General features: G+C 27.5%; 2 protein-coding genes across 2 annotated transcripts; both read left to right on the forward strand.

Moving 5' to 3' along the window:
* Positions 1 to 4287: 4287 nt before the first annotated feature.
* On the forward strand, positions 4288 to 5715 carry LOC125863308 (acetyl-CoA-benzylalcohol acetyltransferase-like). The gene has a single exon (XM_049543498.1). The coding sequence runs from the start codon at positions 4319 to 4321 to the stop codon at positions 5687 to 5689; it is 1371 nt and encodes a 456-aa protein (XP_049399455.1). The 5' UTR covers positions 4288 to 4318; the 3' UTR covers positions 5690 to 5715.
* Positions 5716 to 19603: 13888 nt separating this feature from the next.
* On the forward strand, positions 19604 to 20969 carry LOC125863311 (acetyl-CoA-benzylalcohol acetyltransferase-like). The gene has a single exon (XM_049543502.1). It carries the CDS (start codon positions 19604 to 19606, stop codon positions 20936 to 20938), a length of 1335 nt encoding a protein of 444 aa, XP_049399459.1. The 3' UTR covers positions 20939 to 20969.
* The last annotated feature ends 1064 nt before the right edge of the window (positions 20970 to 22033 follow it).

Genomic DNA, 22033 nt, shown 5'->3' on the forward strand with positions numbered 1-22033 from the left:
AATTTTTAAAGCTAAATTTAATTAAATTAATTGAGTATTATAATATAATTTTAATATTTATAAATTACACAAAAAAGAATTATAAAGTCATCTCATATTAATATGGTAACGAAATATATGTTGAATATTGGCTAAAGTTCATGTGATTTAACTCTTAAAAGATGAAACATGAAAATTATTTATATATTTAAAATAAATCACTACCACAAAACATATCATGAAAATTTTATGTTTACACTTTCGATGAGATAATAACCATAACTAAGCATATTAAACGTAGACAAAATTTAAATTATACATACAAAGTTCTTATAAATAAATAATTAAAAATATAAATATATTTATAACTTTAATGTGGAGGGAAGTTATAATCAATAATTGATAGTATATCTTGTTAGGTATGTGCGGTATTTACAATTTAAATTTATCTTTTAATAATTTTACTTACTTATATATTGGGAAATAAATATTATAGAGAAATTTTATCATTTTTAATATCGGTAAAAAATAATATATCAATTGAATATACAAATAAAAATATTTATTTTTCATTTTATATAATTCTATTAACGAGGGGGTAATTAAACTTCACATTAATAAGGTATATCTTCGATTTTAACATTTTCCTATTAAAATTACTTTTACTAATGTTATTATAATGTTCTTTTATGTAATTTGTTAATTTTTCAAGTCACGAAAATCCTACATAAATTCTCAAAAAATATTTTTCAGCTAAATTTGTAGCAAAAAATTCCTAAATATTTTCCAAGGTAATAAAATTCTTAGGCATTTCCCTAAATATAAATCCCTAGAAAATTTCGCAACAAATTAATCCCAAATAATTTTCCAAGTAATAAAATTCCTAGGGCAATCCCTATAAATTTCACAGCAACTAATCCCCAAATAATTTCCCAAGTAATAATATTTCGAGATAAATTTTCACCAAAATATCTCCAGTAAAATCTGTAGGATGGACTACCTAGGGATTTTTCTATGGAATAAAAAAATAATTATAAAATATTTTTTTGGTTCATGTACTTGCGGATTTAGCTAGAGATAATGTACTTACCATTACTTTTCCCCAAATAATATCGCAAGTTCATGTTTGGCGCAAAATGGAGTCAAATTTACCTGTGGAATTTATTGGGAATATACATTTCGTAGGTAATATATTCTAATATTGAGGAATTTAAAACTTTTGCAAGAAAATCCGCATGAAATAATTGCGAAAAGTTTCCCTAGGAAAAATCCTCATGTAATACACAGTTTTCTTGTAGTGAAAGAACAATAATTGGAAACTAAGCTCCTTTCTTCCTCGGAGCTCCAAGCGATGGTCCGGCATATCATTACAAATTTAGGTGTGGCTAACTCTTGAGGGCATTTATGATCTTTTGAGATAACGGTAGAGATATTTTTTATCCCAAAATGTAACGAAGGATATAAATAGCTTATTTTGCACGGTTCAACAACAATTTTGATCATTTCCATTTTTAAAATAGTGGACAAATAAAAATAAACAAACACGGTATAATTTAGGTGATTACCTGAATTGTTCCCTCACAGAATGCATTAAAAAAGTTCATTTATGAAACTTATATTTGCTATATATATATAGTTCGTATATGAAACACATCACATCCTCAATTGTACCCTTAGTTCATTTCTATAACTATCTTTGCTAATATCTTCTTCCATTAATTTGCAAACATGGAAATAGGGTTTGTCAACGAAAATGATTACATAAAAGTTGAAATCTGATGCACAAAGCTCATAAAGCCATCTTCACCTACTCTCTCTCACAATCAATGTTACAAGCTCTCTTTCTTTGATCAAATAGCTGAGAGAGAACATATTCCTATTGTTCTTTTCTATCCTTATATTAATTCCAATAGCCCCACTATCGATGAACGACTTGAGGAATCCCTTTCTAAGGTATTAACTCATGTTTATCCAGCAGCAGGAAGATATATATGACAAAGATGAATGTTCGATTCTTAGCCTTGATCAAGGTGTTCCCTACACTAAGGCCAAGGTCAATTGTAAGCTGGATAATTTCTTGGAGAAAGCACACAAGGATCTTAGTCTTGCAGCTTTATTTTGGCCACACGAAAACAAGAATGTGGATCAAAATAATTTTATGGTATCACCAATTGTCACCATTCAAGTAACAAAATTTGAACAAGAATGTGGATCAAAGCTCTCATGTTTATACGTGATGCAAAACTTTGATATCATGATTTTCTTATCTTATAAACATTAGTTTTTTCTCTTTTTTTCAATAAAGGGTAAAACATTTAGAAATTTTTACGCTTTATATCTCAATCGTAAACGATTTTACATTCTATTTTTTTTCTTCTCACTCAAGGCTGAGCAATCTTTTTTATTTTACTTCTTCTTAGTTTTCATAGTAACTAAAGCAAACTATAAAACAGAATTTAAGGAAATTTGAATATTCATCTTTCTTTTTTATATAAAAGAAATGATTAATGATTAATGTGGAGTGATTAATTATGGTAAACAGGGCAATTTTAAAAAATAAAATGTTGGGTTGCCAACAAGTAATATTTAAAAATAGTACTCCCTCCGTCCACAATTGTTTGTCAGGGTAAAGTTATACACACCCCTCAAGGAAAATTTAATACAAGGTGTAATTTGACTAATATAACCCTACTATACCAAGAATACTGAAGGTCCACATAACTTTTCAATTGAACTACACTATCATTAGGGGCAGAATTAATTGGAAAAAAATGACTAATTATTTCTTGATTGTTTAAATTTACAATTAATCTTGGACATCTATTTTTAGTATACTTGCCAATCAATTATGGACAGAGGGAGTAATAAGTAAATAATATATTATTCCCTCCGTTTCACAAAGAATGACCTCCTTTCCTTTTTAATCAGTTTAAAAAAGAAGGACCTCTTTCCTTTTTTGGTAACATTTTAATTCTAGTTTTCCACGAGGCATGTTTAAGGCCACAAGATTAAAGGGCTTTGACATAACTTTAATTTAGAACCACAGATTCAAAAGTCTTCTTTATTTTTCTAAACTTCGTGTCAAGTCAAATTAGACCAATTTTTATGAAACGGAGGAAGTACTATTTTTGATAAATTTATATAAAATTGTATAATTTTATTTAATAGTGCAGAAATGTGCATAAACAACTCTTATGCATTTTATTATACAAGATTGATAAATTATTCATAATTATAATCCAAAATTATAGCTATTTATTAAAATTCCTATCCTTATTATGCTCAACCCACTTCACGCAGTGGCGGATCCAGAATTCAATAATCGTGGGTGCTCAATTCTTTTAACAAGCCACAAAAAAATTCTTTCTAGAAGTTTACTACTAATATTTTTATAATTTAATTAATAAATGAAATACAAAAAATAGAAAAGTGGAAAAACAAAAAGAAATATAAGCAAAATTTTGAAAAAGAAGTCGAGAAGTTTATGTTGGCCTTTTTTCAACAAAAAAATAGATGTTGACGCAAGGGCTCGAACCCTCAATGAAGGGCATTAGCGCTCCTAGAATCCTACTTCAGAACCACAGCGCCCATGGAACACTTTGTTTAATGGGTGCTGAAACAAACACTCTATAACATTTTTAGTATTTTCTATATACATATATAAAGTTTTCGTCGGGGTCAATGGGTGCTCGAGCACTCAAAACTCTACACGTGGGTCCGCCCCTGACTTCACGGCGCTCCATTATCGTTCCTACCAACGAGATCCATAAAAAATATCAAATACAAAAACACTCAATAGCTAGCTATTGAATAAAAAGAAATTATCAATTATGAGCGTAATAATGGCTCAACTCCCAACGAGAAGCACAACGAGCGTAATAATATCACCCCGCAAAGCCTTGCACTGCCAGCCTATCAAATCAGTCCAATTGCCTAAAAATATGACAGAATTTCATTGCAGATCTTTGGTTGAGTTATTTTATATTAAAATGAAGTTTAGAAAATAAAATAAAAATAAAAAATTTTGTGGTCTTATTATTGAAATATCTAAAATTTATTAAAATGCAAACTATAGCTATGAAACATAATTAAATTTATCATAATAGCTATTTGCGAAAGTTCCTTATTTTAAAAAGGAAGTCAAATAAAAATAAAGTATAATTGATGTGATTACTTGGATTGTTCCCTCACAAGAATGCATTAAAAAAGTTCATATATGAAATTTATATTTGCTATATACAGTTCATATATGAAACTAAAAACATCACATCCTCAATTGTACCCTTAGTTAATTTCTTTAACTATCTTTGCTAATTTCTTCTTCCATTAATTTGCAAACATGGAAATAGGGTTTGTTAACAAAAACAATTACATAAAAGTTGAAATCTTATGCACAAAGCTCATAAAGCCATCTTCGCCTACACTCTCTCACAATCAATGTTACAAGCTCTCTTTCTTTGATCAAATAGCTGAGAGAGAACACATTCCTATTGTTCTTTTCTATCCTTATAATAATTTCAACAGCCCCACTATCGATGAGCGACTTGAGAAATCCCTTTCTAAGGTATTAACTCATGTTTATCCAATAGCAGGAAGGTATGACAAAGATGAATGTTCGATTCTTTGCCTTGATCAAGGTGTTTCCTACACTAAGGCCAAGGTCAATTGTAAGTTGGATAATTTCTTAGAGAAAGCACACAAGGATCTTAGTCTTGCAGCTTTATTTTGGCCACATGAAAATAAGAATGTGGATCAAAATAATTTTATGGTATCACCAATTATCATCATTCAAGTAACCAAATTTGAATGTGGTGGCCTAGCTTTATCATGCAGTGCTTCACACCCTGCAATTGATGGTTTCACAAGTTTGAATATTCTGTTTGGATGGGGAAAAGTGTGTAGATTGGAAACTCCCATCGATAAGATTAATTTTCTCAGCTTCAATTTAGGTAATATTTTCCCAACCAGAGATATATCACGTCTTTTCAAGTCAACTCATCATGTAGCAAATAGAGAAGAAAATATTGTTGTTAAGAGATTTGTCGTCCGTGAAGCTGCTCTATCAAGGCTCAGAAAACAATGCATTGATGAATCAGGCGGAGCTTTGAATTTTCAACCTTCAAGGGTTGAAATTATTACAGCAATCCTATGGAGGGCTTTAATCCGCATTTCAGCAGCTAGAAATGGATATTTCAGGTCTTCTCTAATGGACTTTCCATTGAATTTGCGCTCTAAATCATCTTTACCTCAATTAAACAACTCTATGGGAAATTTCAGAATCGATATTCCGATAAAATTCATTCCAGGGGAGACCAAGATGGAATTACACAACTTCATAATATTAATTAGAAATACTGTGAATAAAGTTGTTGCTTTATGTGCCAAAACTTCACCAGATGAAATAGTGTCAACGTTGGTGAATATATATAACGAAAGTGTTAGATCACCGGAATGGGGAGGTAACGATGAAGTTGACAAAGTGACATGTTCAAGTATTTGCAAGTTCCCTTTGCAGGATATTGATTTTGGTTTGGGAAAACCATCTTTAATATATTTTGGTTTGAAAGATATGGAAATGTTTTGGTTATATGATACAGATTGTCACACTGAAGTTGGTGTGCAATTGGACTTGAAGGAAAGTTGTATGCAATTATTTGAGTGTGACAACGATATCAAAGCTCTCATGTTTATACGTGATGCGAAACTTTGATAATATGTCATTTTAATTTTTTCATTATGTTGTTGGTACTTGTTTTAGTTGTAATAATATGTTGTTATAATTATATTATCTTCTCGTCGTTATGATTTTCTTATCTTATTAAGATTTTCTTTTTCTTTTTCAAATAAAAGGTACTCCCTCCGTCCCATTTTATGTGGCAACATTTGACCGGGCACGAAATTTAAGAAATAAATGAAGACTTTGAATGTTTACCAAATTGCCCTTTAAAAGTAGATTCACTTTTCTCTCTCCTCATAAATATATTGGAGTATTATTTTAAGATTAAGTGGGACCAACAAGGGTAAAAGATGAATTGTATTTTTAAATACTTATCATATAAAGAAATGTGGAGTACGGAGTTAAAAGGGCAAAAAAAAATGTCAAAAATTTCAAAAGGGCACATCATATTTTTTTAAAACCAAAACGGCAAAATCGCTCCTGCCGGAGTGATTTTCCTCTGACACATATTAACGCCGTGTACTCCGTTAAAATAAAATCGCTACCAGGGCAGCGATTTTTGTTTAATTTTTTTGTTCTTTTTTTTTCACTAAAATCGCTGGCACAACAGCGATTTTTTAACTCTAATTTTTTTCCTCCACCTAATACGCTGCTATGGAAGCGTTTTCATAGAAAAAAAAATTTGGCAGCTTTCTGTAAAAACTTTTTTTTGGAAAATCGCTGCCCTGACAGCGTTTTCCTTAATTTTTTTTTTTCGAAAATCTTTTCTTAATTAGACTGCCTTTTCAGCGATTTTTGTTAAAAAAATTATTTTTTAATAAAATCACTGCCTTGTTTTCAAAACGAAAAACAATTTTAAAAAATAAAAATTGAAGAGAAACGAATTTAAAAAAAAAAAGAAAAAACTTTAACTAAAAAGCTGTCAAGGCAGCAATTTTCAGCTTTTTGACAGCTTTTTTATAAAAAAAATATATATATATATATCTTGAAATCGCTGCCTTGGCAGCGATTTTGGTGGAACTAGTTTTTTAAAAAAAAAAATTGCTGCCTCGGTAGCGATTTTTGTAGAAATATTCTATTATTTTATTTTATTTTTTGAAATTTCTGTCAACTAGTCAACATCTGATGGTAAATTTTTATTTTTTTTTTTTTAAATCTTTGCCCGTGCAGCGTTTTTGCAATTGTACTAGCAGTGATTTTAATTTTAATTTTTTTAAATAGCAAAAACGCTGCACGGGCAGCGATTTATAAAAAAAAAAAAAGAAATTTACCATCAGATGTTGACTAGTTGACAGAAATTTCAAAAAATAAAATAAAATAAAAGAATATTTCTACAAAAATCGCTGCCAAGGCAGCGATTTTTTTTTTAAAAAAACTAGTTCCACCAAAATCGCTGCCAAGGCAGTGATTTCAAGATATATATATATATTTATTTTTTTTATGTAAAAAAGCTGTCAAAAGGCTGAAAATTGCTGTCTTGACAGCTTTTTAGTTAAATTTTTTTATTTTTTTTTAAAATTCGTTTCTCTTCAATTTTTATTTTTTTAAATTGTTTTTCGTTTTGAAAACAAGACAGTGTTTTTATTAAAAAATAATTTTTTTAACAAAAATCGCTGAAAAGGCAGTCTAATTAAGAAAAGATTTTCGAAAAAAAAAATTAAGGAAAACGCTGCCAGGGCAGCGATTTTCCAAAAAAAAGTTTTTACAAAAAGCTGCCAAATTTTTTTTTTCCATGAAAATGCTTCCATAGCAGCGATATTAGGTGGAGGAAAAAAATTAGAGTTAAAAAATCGTTGTTGTGCCAGCGATTTTAGTGAAAAAAAAGAAAAAAAAAATTAGACAAAAATCGCTGCCCTGGCAACGATTTTATTTTAACGGAGTACACGACGTTAATATGTGTCAGAGAAAATCGCTCCGGCAGGAGCGATTTTGCCGTTTTGGTTTTAAAAAAATATGATATGCCCTTTTGGAATTTTTGGCAATTTTTTTTGCCCTTTTGACTCCAGACTCAAGAAATGTGACATTCTTTTTGAGACTGACCAAAATGAAAATGGTGCCACATAAAATGGGATGGAGGGAGTAAAACATTTATATATATGATCAGGGGCGGACCTAGAGTCTGCCGAGGGGGTTCACCCGAACCCCCTCGACAAAAAATTACGTTGTATATTTAAGGTATTTTTAAGAATTTTTATGTTTATATATTGATTTTGAACCTCCTGAATATAAGATTAGAGGTTGGCTTAGTGGTTGAGGGGTTCAAATCTCAAATCTTAAGCACTGCTCCTTTTTTTCGAACCCCCTTAATAAAAATCCTGGATTCGCCACTGTATATGATCACATGAAGATATGACAGATTCTAAATCTTAGCACCCCGCAAAGTCTTGCACTGCCAGCCTATCAAATCAGTCCAATTACTTAAAAATATGACAGAATTTCATTGCAGATCTTTGTTTGTATTAAAATTAAGTTTAAATAAAATAAAATAAAAACTTAAATTTCGTGGTTTTATTATTGAAATATGTCAAATTTATTAAAAATTTCTTTAAATCTTGTGATGTTAAATATGTTATGTGACACGTTAAAACTAAAACATCTCTCAGTTGACATGCATACTTCTAGCCGAGGACATTTGTGTAATTTTTATAACTTTTTGTTTTAATTTATTTATCTTTTTTATCTTTTGAATATTTGAAAACTATGTAAATTATTTTTATAAAATATGATAGCTAACAATTTAAAATATTATTTTTTTTAAAATCACAAAAAATTGATTAATATAAAATATGTTTGACTCTTAAAATTCTATTGGTACCATGTACATTAGGACATAGAGATTAATATGTGTTATTGAAAAATAATATGTAAAATATACTATAAATTATAAAAATTAATAGCTTAAAATATTTAAAAACTATTAAATATGTATTGTTTCCTTGTTAAAAAATTACGTATTGATTTAGGTCTTTCAATTCGAATATTACAACTTACAAGTGTTACTCCTCGTTATTTATGGGCATAAATAATAAGAGAGCATGAATGCATAAAATTTTTACCTATGTTTCTTTCTTTATTTATTTTTTTCGAGAATTTTATATAACAATGTAAAAATATGTATAAACAACTCTTATATACTATTATTATACAAGGTTGATATATTATATATAATAAGTGTATAATGTTGTATATAGTGTGTATAAGCATTGTTGAAAAAAAATACATCTATAGTACAATCACAATATATTTTTAATACATATTGCAGACATTATCTCTATGGCCTACATTGGTTAGGAATGAGGAAATATATCTGTATGTAGCTAAATAAGTTTATGATATCGTTCATATATTACAAGTTTTAGTATCTCGATAGTTACATAGCTCCATCGTTCACGTTTAGTTAGAGAATGATGTAACAAATAAAGTTTTTTGTGTCTACTTGTATATAAATTACAGACACTAATCAACTTATGAATGATTTTATCTGTTCTATTTCTCATCCTTTTTCTATAAGCGTTGACCAGTGATACCATTTGTGAATAAAAAATTCTGAAAATTTATTCCCTCACCTAATTTAAAAATTATTCAGCACCTTCTTTATTTTGGGATCAAATATAAAGGATTATATAGACAATTAAAAATCACTATAGCTATAAAATCATGAACTCAAAATCATAGACTTAAAATCATAGGTTATCATAATTATGTGCCCAAAATCATGTGTTTATTAAGTATCTGTATATTCAACTCTTTAATAACAAATATAAGTAATGATTCACAAGAGACAAGACTATAACATTAATATGTAATTTTGTTGAATTTTTGTTAATTAGGATTGATAATTATGAACAACATGATTTATATAAATGTCGATGTCTAAAGAATTTTTAGTTGTTACTAGCATTAATGAAATGTTTTCAAACTATATTTAAAAATTTATTTCAATATATAATACAAAATGTTAAATTTATAAATCTTAATATTATATTTAACTCTCTTGAATATTTTTAATTTAAATTACTGAATGTTCCTTTAAAATTGAAAATGCAAAAAATTATATTTAAAATATTTTTAATTTAAATACGTATTGGGAATGACTTGTATGTATCAAAAAATAATTAATAAATTAATTATATAAATAGATTTAAAATTAAACAAAAAGGATAAAATATGTTTTCTTTTTTTAAAAAAACATGTTTATAATGTGAATAGACAATGATATTGTACTTGGCCATAGTGGGCAAAATGTTTTTTCCTCTTTTAAAAAAACTTGTTTTTATTAGCTGGAGTGTTCATCATTGAATGCATATGAGTCAGTTATTTGTCCCTTCCAGTAATATTGATCAGACTATAGGGGCCAAGATAAATTGTTAAGAGATTTGTCGTCCATGAAGCTGCTCTATCAAGGCTCAGAAAATAATGCATTGATGAGTCAGGTGGAGCTTTGAATTTTCAACCTTCAAGGGTTGAAATTATTACAGCAATCCTATGGAGGGCTTTAATCCACATTTCACCAGTTAGAAATGGACATTTCAGGCCTTCTCTAATGGATTTTTGATTGAATTTGCACTCTAAATCATCTTTACCTCAAGTGATGGAAATTTTAGAATCGACGTTCCGATAAAATTCATGCCAGGAAAGACTAAAATGTAATTGCATCACTTCATAATATTAATCAGGAATACTGTGAATAAAGTTGTTGCTTCATGTGCCAACGCTTCACCAGATGAAATAGTGTCAACATTGGTTAATATATATAACGAAAGCTTTGAAGCACCAGAATGGGGAGGTAACGATGAAGTTGACAAAGTGGCATGTTCAAGTATGTGCAAGTCCCTTAGCAGGATATTGATTTTGGTTTGGGAAAACCATCTTTAGTATATTTTGGTTTGAAAGATATGGAAATATTTTGGTTATATGATACAGATTGTCACATTGAAGTTGGTGTGCAATTGGACTTGAAGGAAAGTTGCATGCAATTATTTGAGTGTGGCAATGCTATCAAAGCTCTCATGTTTATATGTGATGCAAAACTTTGATAATATATCGTTTTAATTTTTCTTTATGTTGTTGGTACTTGTTTTAGTTGTAATAATTTGTTGTTATAATTATTATCTTCTCGTCGCTATTTATGTCGCTATGATTTTCTTATCTTATTAAGACTTTCTTTTTCTTTTTCAAATAAAAGGTAAAACATTTAGAGTAAAGCATACTTCCCTAAATCAATTATGAGCCTAAGTTTAAAAAAATAAAAATAAAACTGATGGTTCAACTTTCAACGAGAAGCACATGTTATTGTTTTTTATGGAAACACATGCATTTATGTAGGCTTAAGTCATTTATAACCATTTAAAATTGTCCTCATATTTCATTTGGATACTTCAATTAAGACTTGTACCTATTGAACACTTTTACCATTTCGAATTGATACCTATTTGACATTTTTTTGACAATCATCCAAAATATTAAGTGTGTGAGTTACACTTGCGATGACATGGCACAAGGACGAATCAAATTATGACATGTGTCATTTGGATCCAAAAAAATAATTTAAAAATATATTTTAAATGATAAAAGTAAAATAAAATTTTGTACCCCTAAAAAATCCACCCGCCCACCCACGCAAACCTTCCCATGTTACCCATCAGAATTTAGGCCCCCCGACGTCGTCTTTTTTACTTCTTTTTTTCTTCTTCTTCTTTATCATACATTAACAATGATAGATTATTTATATTCAAAATTTTTAAAAAATTTTAATAGTTACATTGTTGTCAATCCACCCAAATTCTTCCCCTTCTACTCATCAGAACAACCACTCTTTTCTTCTTCTTTTTTCTTCTTTATAATAAACGAATCAACAATGGGGAAATATCCATTTTCTTTCATTTGAATAGCATCAAAACTTCTATTTGTTACCTTTATTTTTTTCTCATTAGTAATTATTTATCACAATTACAATAGATAATAATAAATATTTGCCTGAAAAAATCAATTCACAAAGATAAGTTGAGTTGTTCAAATAAAATATGTAGACAACTTTAATGGGCTGCATATGACTTAAGCCATTTATATATTTATATATATGATCAGATGAAGATATGATAGATTTCTAAATCTTAGCACCCTCTCAAAGTCTTGCACTGCCTGCCCTTCAAATCAGTCCAATTCACCTAAAAATATGACAGAATTTCATTGCAGGTCTTTGTATGACTTATTTTGTATTAAAATGAAGTTTAGAAAAATAAAATAAAAATTTAAATTTTGTGGTTTTATTATTGAAATATGTCAAATTTATTAAAATTTTCTTTAACTCTTGTGGTGTTAAATATGTTATGTGACACGTTGGAACTAAAACATCTCTCTGTTGACATGCATACTTCTAGCCAAGGACATTTGTGTAATTTTATAACTTTTCGTTTTAATTTATTTATCTTTTTTATCTTTTGAATATTTGAAAATTATGTAAATTATTTTTATAAATTACGATAGCTAACAACTTAAAATATTTTTAAAAAAAAACACAAAAAATTGATTAATATAAAATATGATTGACTCTTAAAATTCTATTGGTACCATGTACATTAGGACATAGAGATTAATATGTGTTATTGAAAAATAATATGTAAAACATACTATAAATTATAAAAATTAATAACTTAAAATATTTAAAAACTACTAAATTTTCTTGGATGATTCTCTAAATTTCAACTGAGGCATAAAATGAAACTGCGAGAATAACATGTATAGGGTGTGTATATGTGTATATACACTTGACAATTTTGAATCTTATGTGGCGTTTTATTTGTATTATGTTATGTAGAACATGTGTGTCTACTTGATCAATTTTATACAAATTTAAATATTTATTAGTGCACACTCAAAATTGAGGAACATAGATACCAATTGAAATCAAGTAAAAAAACATATTTATGTATTATATCATGTATATATTTGATGAGTATTTGATAAGGTGTCCATATGATTAATTTTTTTTGGTTTGGGGGGAAATGCCCATGATTCAGCCTTACTTTAGTGTATGCTATTTTATTTCTTTTCTATTTCCTACACTAGTATACGTATCTGCGCGTTGCGTGGATATTTTAAAATTTTGAAATAACTAATACAAATTATTATTGAGTATATCTACAATTGATGCTAACAAAATTCCCCCCCTAATATATGTGCAATGATGATGCGTTCTTCAAAAACACTAAACATTATTCTAACAACTTCCCCTTCTTCTGGTATACTGAAAACTAAAAGCATATATGGTGTTTGTTGAACTAATCTTGTGTTAATTAATTAAATCTTAAATTTATAGATCAATCTAAAATATAGTATTAAAAATATTGACTCTACTTTTAGCTAAAATCTAAATATAATTTACAAAGTATGTTGCAATCTCTTTAGCACAATCATCTCTCGTTCAATCTTGCAAAATAAGACGATTTTCATTTAATCAAATAATTGCATGTACAAAAATCAAAATAATGAATTTCGGTGACCAATTTTAAAAAATTTATTATAAGTAAATTAATTAATATAACCACATAAAATAAGTTATCAAATTAATATACCACATAAAAATAAATTATATTTAGTTCAAAGAAAAAGTTGAAAGATGAAAAAACAGATCAACTTCTATCCCTTTAATTTACTATAAATCTCTTCTTTTATTTCATGGATTTTTAGATTTGTTTAGCTTTTTTAAATATATTTTTATTCTTTAGTAGATATGTTTATCTTAACATAGTATAAAAACATTAATCATATTTTATATAAATAATTAATATATTATTTTTAATTTAGATAAAGTTAATAAATTATAAGTACCATCAACATGCTATTATCACTGAAAAAAAATGTTGTTGAGATTAATAAGTAGGTTAGTTTCAAGTCATATCTCTTCAAAGAAAAGGAAAATAAATTTTTTTTTTAAAGATGTTTAAAAAATTATGACAGGTTGTTTCTTAATTAAAAATTTCATATGCACTATAATTCCCCATAAAAATAGTATTTATTATTAATAAAATTAATCTTAAAAGATTCTTTATTTAAAAATAAATAAATATTTATAAAAACATAAATTTTACAAAATTATCTTTTGCAAAAAAAAAAACAAACACATGCATGTAATTGCAGTTAATTATTTTAAAATTAGTGGATCAGTTTTAAATAAGTTAGTGAGATCAGTTTTAAATTTATGTAAATATTTTTAACTTTTAAATTTTGAGTTATGTAAAGAGAAGTAGTGAATTCCTAAAATATAAGTAAATTGATTAAGAATTTCTACTTCCAATTTGAAATTCCATAATTCAAATAATTTTAATTTATAAATTAAAATTTAACAAAAAAGTAATATAATAAAAACTGTTAATTATAATTTGACCAAAAAAATAATGCAATAAAAACAAAATGGAAACAAAACAAAGAGTTAGTAGAAACTCCTATTTAAAAGTCCAATTTCCCTATATTTCCTCTCCAGTTCACACTTCAGTCTTCACTAACAATTAAATTATTATTTTTTAGATAAATTGATTTCAAAATTTTAAAAATAGTATAAAGAATACTTGGGAAATGGCAACATACCCAAATTATTGAAATAATCAATTTTTAACTTTTTATAATAAATATTTGTAAGCCTAAATTAATCAATAAGTACAAATAAAAAATAGGTTACACGTAAGTATGCATGATACTTTTGGTTTCATGTTTCATTATATAGTTATCGGTCAAATGGTTTAAATTATAAGTGTACATTTTCTCCCTCGTATGAGAGCACTTTTTTCTTTCTCTTTTTTTTTATTTTTATTTTTTTTTTTATTTTTTCTTGTTCTTAATATGTTATGAGTTAATCAAAGTGAAGTGTAGCAAGCATGGATATCACTGTTACATTAAGATTCTACAAATTATCAAGTTATTTGCAATTATAATAAGATAGACACTTAAATATAATAATAATAATAATAATAAAAAAAAAAAAATAAAAATAAAAAATAAAAAATTAGTAACTCAAACTGATATTTAATTTAACTTGGGTGAATTAAGTGATAATTTACTTTAAGAAGATTCTTCAATGCAATTACTTATGTACACTATAATTATATTTAAAGTGATTTTTTAAATCTATAATTCTATGAGACGAAAGAGTTCTTCATTCAAGAATTATGGCTTCACTATATGCAATGATAATACTAAAATATTACATAAAAAAATTCACATATAATGTTTGTCAATTCATTCAAAAAGTTAATCAACATTTCCATATATTCGTAATATATACACTATTAAAGACTAAGTCGCAATACCTTCACTTCAATCTTATGTTGAATTTGGATCCTTCAAATGAAGATCCTCTTGTTTATGATGAGTATTTTCTTCATTCGTTTTTTATTATAGAAACAGTGCAAAGAGATAAACTCATCGAAAAAAGAGAATAATTTAATTTGCTACCTGAAAGCCATGAAGCATAATCAAAATTTCTCATGATGATTCTCTTTAAAAAATAAAATCACATAAAGATAAAGAACGTAATTACTGTGTTTTTATATTTATAGAGAGAGAAAACAAAGAACAAAAAAGTTAAAATTTTAAAACTGTAAATAGAAGTTATAATCAGTTTTGAATTCAAAAACCTCAACTGTTTAAGATAAAATCAAAATTTTAAAAATGCACCCAAGTTAGTTTTGTTTTTATCTTAGACGTTGTTTTTTTTTTTTCCTTTTAAACTGAATTTATTTATTATTTAATACCATTATATGTAATTAATTTAGAGTCCTAAATGGCTTATATTAAATAAAAAAAGAGAGTCCAAAACGTTTTTTTTTTACCGTGTTTTCCATAATTTGTGGGAATATTTTTACCATATTCACGTTTTTTTTCCTTTTTAAACTGAATTTATTTATTATTTAATAACATTATATGTAATTAATTTAGAGTCCTAAACGGCTTATTATAAAAAAGTGTCCAAAACGTCTATTTTTACCGTGTTTTCCAAAATTTGTAGGAATTTTTTTTACCATATTCAAGTTTTAATTTTTTTTTTTTAAAAAAATAAAAAATAAAAACAGTTTTTCAGTTACATGGAACTAATTTTTAAAATTGTTTTAAAATGATTTATATTTAGTTATCCTAATTTTATTTTAATTGTTTAAAAATATGATTTTTGTGGTGCTGACACGTATGCGTTTTTTCCTCTCCTATTATATATTGATAGATTTGTAGATATCATGATTTAGGAAGTTTATTTTTCTGCTTTAAAAAAATGATTTAGGGAAGTATGCTTTACTTTTGTAGTATAAATATCTTTGGAAGCACGTATTGTTTCCTTGCTAAAAAATTACGTATTGATTATACAAGGTTGATATATTATATAGAATAAGTGTATAATGTTGTATATAGGTGTATAAGCATTGTTGAAAAAAAAATATTTATAATACAATCACAATATATTTTTAATACATATTGCAGACATCATCTCTACAACCTACATTGGTTAGGAATGAGGAAATATATCTATATATAGCTAAATAAGTTTATGATATCGTTTAAATATTACAAGTTTTCATATCTCAATAGTTTACATAGCTCCATAGTTCACGTTTAAATACATAATGATGTAACGGATAAAGCTTTTTGTATCTACTTGTATATATGTATAACAAACACTAATCAGCTTATGAATGATTTCATCTGTTCTGTTTCTCATCCTTTTCTATATGCGTTTGGAATTCAATATACTTCATTTTCTTCCATCCCTTCATGTCAGTATATCAGAAAGGTGTTACAAATTGCAAAAAGAATATCAAAAAAGAATTATATTCGAGATCACATAATTTAGTGTGGGTCAAACGAACTTAACTCCCTTATTGTACATTGTGAACTTAACTCCCTTGTTGTACATTGTGTTTGTTCATATATGTCATTTGGGTCTAATTTCAAGATAAGCTACCTTATGAGGGAAGATTTTATTCTTAACAATTTTCGGCACGTTCAGATATCAACTAGAGTGTGAACACTTAAAAATGGGGACTTAATATTGGTAAACAACAAATTGGAATGAGTTTGACTATGATACCATGTTAAAATATGACACTCGAGCCTAGCTCATGAGAGGAGGTTTGCCCAAATCCATATTAGGAGACCAATTTTTCATCTTTCTACCTATGTGAGACTTCTTAACAATGTTCAATTCAGTATTATAAAAAAGATTCTTATAAATTGAAAAACAATAAACAAGAACTTTATCACTTCTTAGTTTCATAATCAGTATATCATAAAGTCTAAAGAGTCTTACAAAAAACAATAAACAAGAATTTATTACTTTTCATTTCATTTTATGGGCACTTTAGATTTGACACAGTAACTAAGAAAAAGATAATTTTTTTTTTTTGAAATTTATGGTTTAAAATAATCTTAAGATATTGTGTGATTTAAAATTATTTTATTGAGGTTAAATAGAGGAATTTTAAAATTATATATATATATATATATATTTCTTTTTTTTATTATTATTTTTTAAAAAAAAATTATAGTAAGATAATAATTTTTTAGAATAAATTAAAAAGGAAATGGTGATACAAATCAGACAGAGGAAGTAAAAAGAAATAATATTACAAAAAAGTCAAATACATGTTATCGGTAAAAACTTGGCCAATAGACATCATCACATAGGTATGTTTGGAAGCCACTCTGAACTTTTCAAATGACAGAATTCTCTTTTTTTTAATGTTTAATTTATTTTTAATCAAAGAAATTACAAGATATATATCTCTACTTTTATTTTCAATATATATATGTTGTATCAGTAAAAAAAATCCACGTGTAGCGAGTGAATAATATGCTTTTGTGTATGAATGTGAGGGGTGTATTTAAGTTTAATTTTTTAAGTAGAAGAGTATTTTTAAGTTTGTCAATAGTTTGGAGACGCAATTAATAATTCGCACATCAACTATGTGCTAAATAATTTTCATATCAAATTTGATAGAAAAAATTATCTTCACATTTTGAAGGACTATTTAGAGAGCCCATAGTGTTCTTCATTTTTACCATAGTTATGACTATTATTATTGTGTCCTTTGTCACAGCCACATTCATTATACAATCATATTAGTCACTTTTTAGACTTATTATGTGTTGTCCATGACCGACTCAACAAAATTAGAACCGAAATTTAAGAGACGGATCCTAATATTTTTTTTTTCATCATAGATACTTTTATTTAAAATCTACTTTTCTAGCTATTTTAGATGCGAAGTTATTAAGTATTGTTTTATTATCAATTTATTTCTAATAATTCCTTTTCAAATGATAATATAGCTAATTCGTTCATTCTCTCTTGAGACGTTGATCTTAAAGAAAATTTAATCAATTTTAATTTTGAAAAAACTTTTTTTGGTTGAGGCAATGGTTACATGAATGGTTAACATGATCCTATAAGCAATATGTGTATTTGGAAAAGAATCAAGTATTTTTGTTTGATCGAGTATTTTCATTAAATCATTATCTTCTACTTATATTATTTTGAAAGATAATTCTTGAATTACTTTGGATTGGGGTAGGAACATTTAATTATTTTGGATTTTATGACTCATTTATGTAGTTTTCCTAAACTTAAATCTTAAATCAAAGTATCTCTATATATTCTCATTCAACTTTTTTACATTACCATATAGTCGATTTAATGAGTCAAACTAAGATGCATAAAATAAAGGGTAAAATGATAAATATACCTCCCAACTAGCGTAAATTGTATACAGATACCCTCTGTCATACTTTTGGGATATTAGTGTCTCTGCCGTCGAAAAACTAGAGCATATTTGCCCTTCACTCTAATGGAAGACCAAATAGGGACACGTGATGCAATCTTACAGATGGACATGTGAGTGGTTATTTAAATTTTGGATGGGCAAATATGCTCTAATTTTTTAACGGCAAGAGCACCAATATCCCAAAAATATGACAAAGGATATTTGTATACCATTTACAATAGTTCAATATTTGTTCTTTTTCCCTAAAATAAAATAATAAAAAAAGAGGGAGTAAACTTTTGGTTCCATTTTATGTGGATGCTCTTTTACCGTTTTCTTGATATGTTTCAAAACAATATTATGCAAAAACTTCTCTAGCTACCTACCATATGATTTCATTAGTTACCTCATTTTCAATGTGGGATATATATTTGATTTGACATAAAATTATTTTGAGTTTTATGACTCATTTATGTAGTTTTCCCAAACTTAAATCTTAAATCAAAGTATCTCTATATATTCTCATTCAACTTTTTTACATTACCATATAGTCGATTTAATGAGTCAAACTAAGATGCATAAAATAAAGGGTAAAAGAACAAATATACCTCCCAACTAGTGTAAATTGTATACAGATATCCTTTGTCATACTTTTGGGATATTAATGTCTCTGCCATCGAAAAACTAGAGCATATTTGCCCTTCACTCTAATGGAAGACCAAATAGGGACATGTGATGCAATCTTACAGATGGACATGTGAGTGGTTATTTAAATTTTGGACGGGCAAATATGTTCTAATTTTTGGACAACAGGGGCATCAATATCCCAAAAATATGACAAAGGATATTTGTATACCATTTACGATAGTTTAAAGGTATATTTGTTCTTTTTCCCTAGAATTAAAAAGAAAAAGAAAAAGAGGCAGTAAATTTTTGGTTCCATTTTATGTGGATACTCTTTTACCGTTTTCTTGATATGTTTCAAAACAATATTATTCAAAAACTTTTCTAGCTACCTACCATATGATTTGACATTAGTTACCACATTTTCATTAGTTACCATATGCTCTGCCCGCGGAAAAAAGCAAGTCCTATTGGATTGTCTCTTAGTGAATGCATTATGAGTCTGTAACCCCCTCCAATTAATAATAGTGTCCAGTATATATATAATTGTAGCCTTATTTGAGTTTGTGTAGCAAAAATGGAAATTGAAATCTTATGCACAAAGCTCATAAAGCCATCTTCACCTACTCTCTCTCACAATCAATGTTACAAGCTCTCTTTCTTTGATCAAATAGCTGAGAGAGAACACATTCCTATTGTTCTTTTCTATCCTTCTAATAATTTCAATAGCCCCACTATCGATGAACGACTTGAGGAATCCCTTTCTAAGGTATTAACTCACGTTTATCCAGCAGTAGGAAGGTACGACAAAGATGAATGTTCGATTCTTTGCCTTGATCAAGGTGTTCCCTACACTAAGGCCAAGGTCAATTGTAAGCTAGATAATTTCTTGGAGAAAGCACACAAGGATCTTAGTCTTGCAGCTTTATTTTGGCCACATGAAAACAAGAATGTGGATCAAAATAATTTTATGGTATCACCAATTGTCACCATTCAAGTAACAAAATTTGAATGTGGTGGCCTAGCTTTATCATTCAGTGCTTCACACCCTGTAATTGATGGTTTCACATGTTTGAATTTTCTGTTTGGATGGGGAAAAGTGTGTAGATTGGGAACTCCCATTGATAAGATTAATTTTCTAAGCTTCAATTTAGGTAATATTTTCCCAACCAGAGATATATCAGGTCTTTTCAAGTCAACCCATGTAGAAAATAGAGAAGAAAATATTGTTGTTAAGAGATTTGTCGTCCGTGAAGCTGCTCTATCAAGGCTCAGAAAACAATGCATTGATGAATCTGGTGGAGCTTTGAATTTTCAACCTTCAAGGGTTGAAATTATTACAGCAATCCTATGGAGGGCTTTAATCCGCATTTCAGCAGCTAGAAATGGATATTTCAGGTCTTCTCTAATGGACTTTCCATTGAATTTGCGCTCTAAATCATCTTTACCTCAAGTAAACAACTCTATGGGAAATTTTAGAATAGATGTTCCAATAAAATTCATTCCAGGGGAGACCAAGATGGAATTACACAACTTCATAATATTAATCAGGAATACTGTGAATAAAGTTGTTGCTTCATGTGCCAACGCTTCACCAGATGAAATAGTGTCAACATTAGTTAATATATATAACGAAAGCTTTGAAGCACTGGAATGGGGAGGTAACGATGAAGTTGACAAAGTGGCATGTTCAAGTATGTGCAAGTTCCCTTTGCAGGATATTGATTTTGGTTTGGGAAAACCGTCTTTAGTATATTTTGGCTTGAAAGATATGGAAATATTTTGGTTATATGATACAGATTGTCACACTGAAGTTGGTGTGCAATTGGACTTGAAGGAAAGTTGCATGCAATTATTTGAGTGTGACAACGATATCAAAGCTCTCATGTTTATGCGTGATGCAAAACTTTGATGATATATCGTTTAATTTTTCATTATGTTGTTCGTACTTATTTTGGTTGTAATAATATGTTGTTATAATTATTATCTTCTTGTCGTCGCTATGATTTTCTTATCTTATTAAGACTTTCTTTTTCTTTTTCAAATAAAAGGTAAAACATTTAGGGGTCGTTTGATAGGCCGCATTAGAAGAAATAGTTCATGTATTATATAAGGTATTATTTAGTACCATATTTGGTAGGAATTTGGGTCTATGTATAACTAATCAATGAATTAGTTATACCTCCTACATGGTATTATATGATGTATTACTAATACCTTCCATTTGGAGGTATTAGTAATACATTGAATTTAATACCATGGGATAAGTCTATGTAAAGACAAAAATATCCCTCATATTTTAATTATTTTGTTTATTTTCTTGATTTTATGATTTATATTTGTACTAGTAAATTTATTTAAATAAAGTAGCTTACAAATTATTTAGAGTGAGTTGTTCGTTACTAAATAAATCTAATACAAATCAATAAATTTGAAATGTGAGTTGTTTATTTGTATATGACATTTGTGATCTTAATTGAATGTATTTTATATATATATATATATATATATATATATTTGTGCAGTTTTCTAATTATTTGTATTTTGAACGATTTAAAAGATTACATACATACATATTAAAATTACAACTTGCAATTTTTATGTGTAAATGTGGATGGTTTATTCAATTTTACCATTGTTGACGGTTTTTTCGATTTTAAAAGTAGATGGTTTATCTTTTTTTAAATTGAAAAATATAATGACATTTTGTGAATGATCAATTTATTAAGATGACAATTATTTATTCTCAAATAATTCAAGTGAAAAAATAGAAAATATGACAACAAAATTATTCTTCTCATAACTAGTTAGAAGATCATAAAAAAATAATATTGTCCGACAATTATATACCTTGATCCAATTACATTATAATTCAAGGGTATAATTGAAAGAAACTTTTTATAGAATTTTAATTCAAACACAAGATGAAGTGGAAAACAATGAACCAAACACTTGATAAAAATATACTCTGCATTACTAAAGCATGCACTATTAATCACTACATTAT

This window comes from Solanum stenotomum, chromosome 4 (assembly GCF_019186545.1).
Source record: "Solanum stenotomum isolate F172 chromosome 4, ASM1918654v1, whole genome shotgun sequence".
Taxonomy (NCBI): Eukaryota; Viridiplantae; Streptophyta; class Magnoliopsida; order Solanales; family Solanaceae; genus Solanum; species Solanum stenotomum.

Bases quoted from the DNA above. Each gene is read 5' to 3' on its own strand.
- LOC125863308 (XM_049543498.1), top strand. From the start codon at position 4,319: ATGGAAATAGGGTTTGTTAACAAAAACAATTACATAAAAGTTGAAATC.
- LOC125863311 (XM_049543502.1), top strand. From the start codon at position 19,604: ATGGAAATTGAAATCTTATGCACAAAGCTCATAAAGCCATCTTCACCT.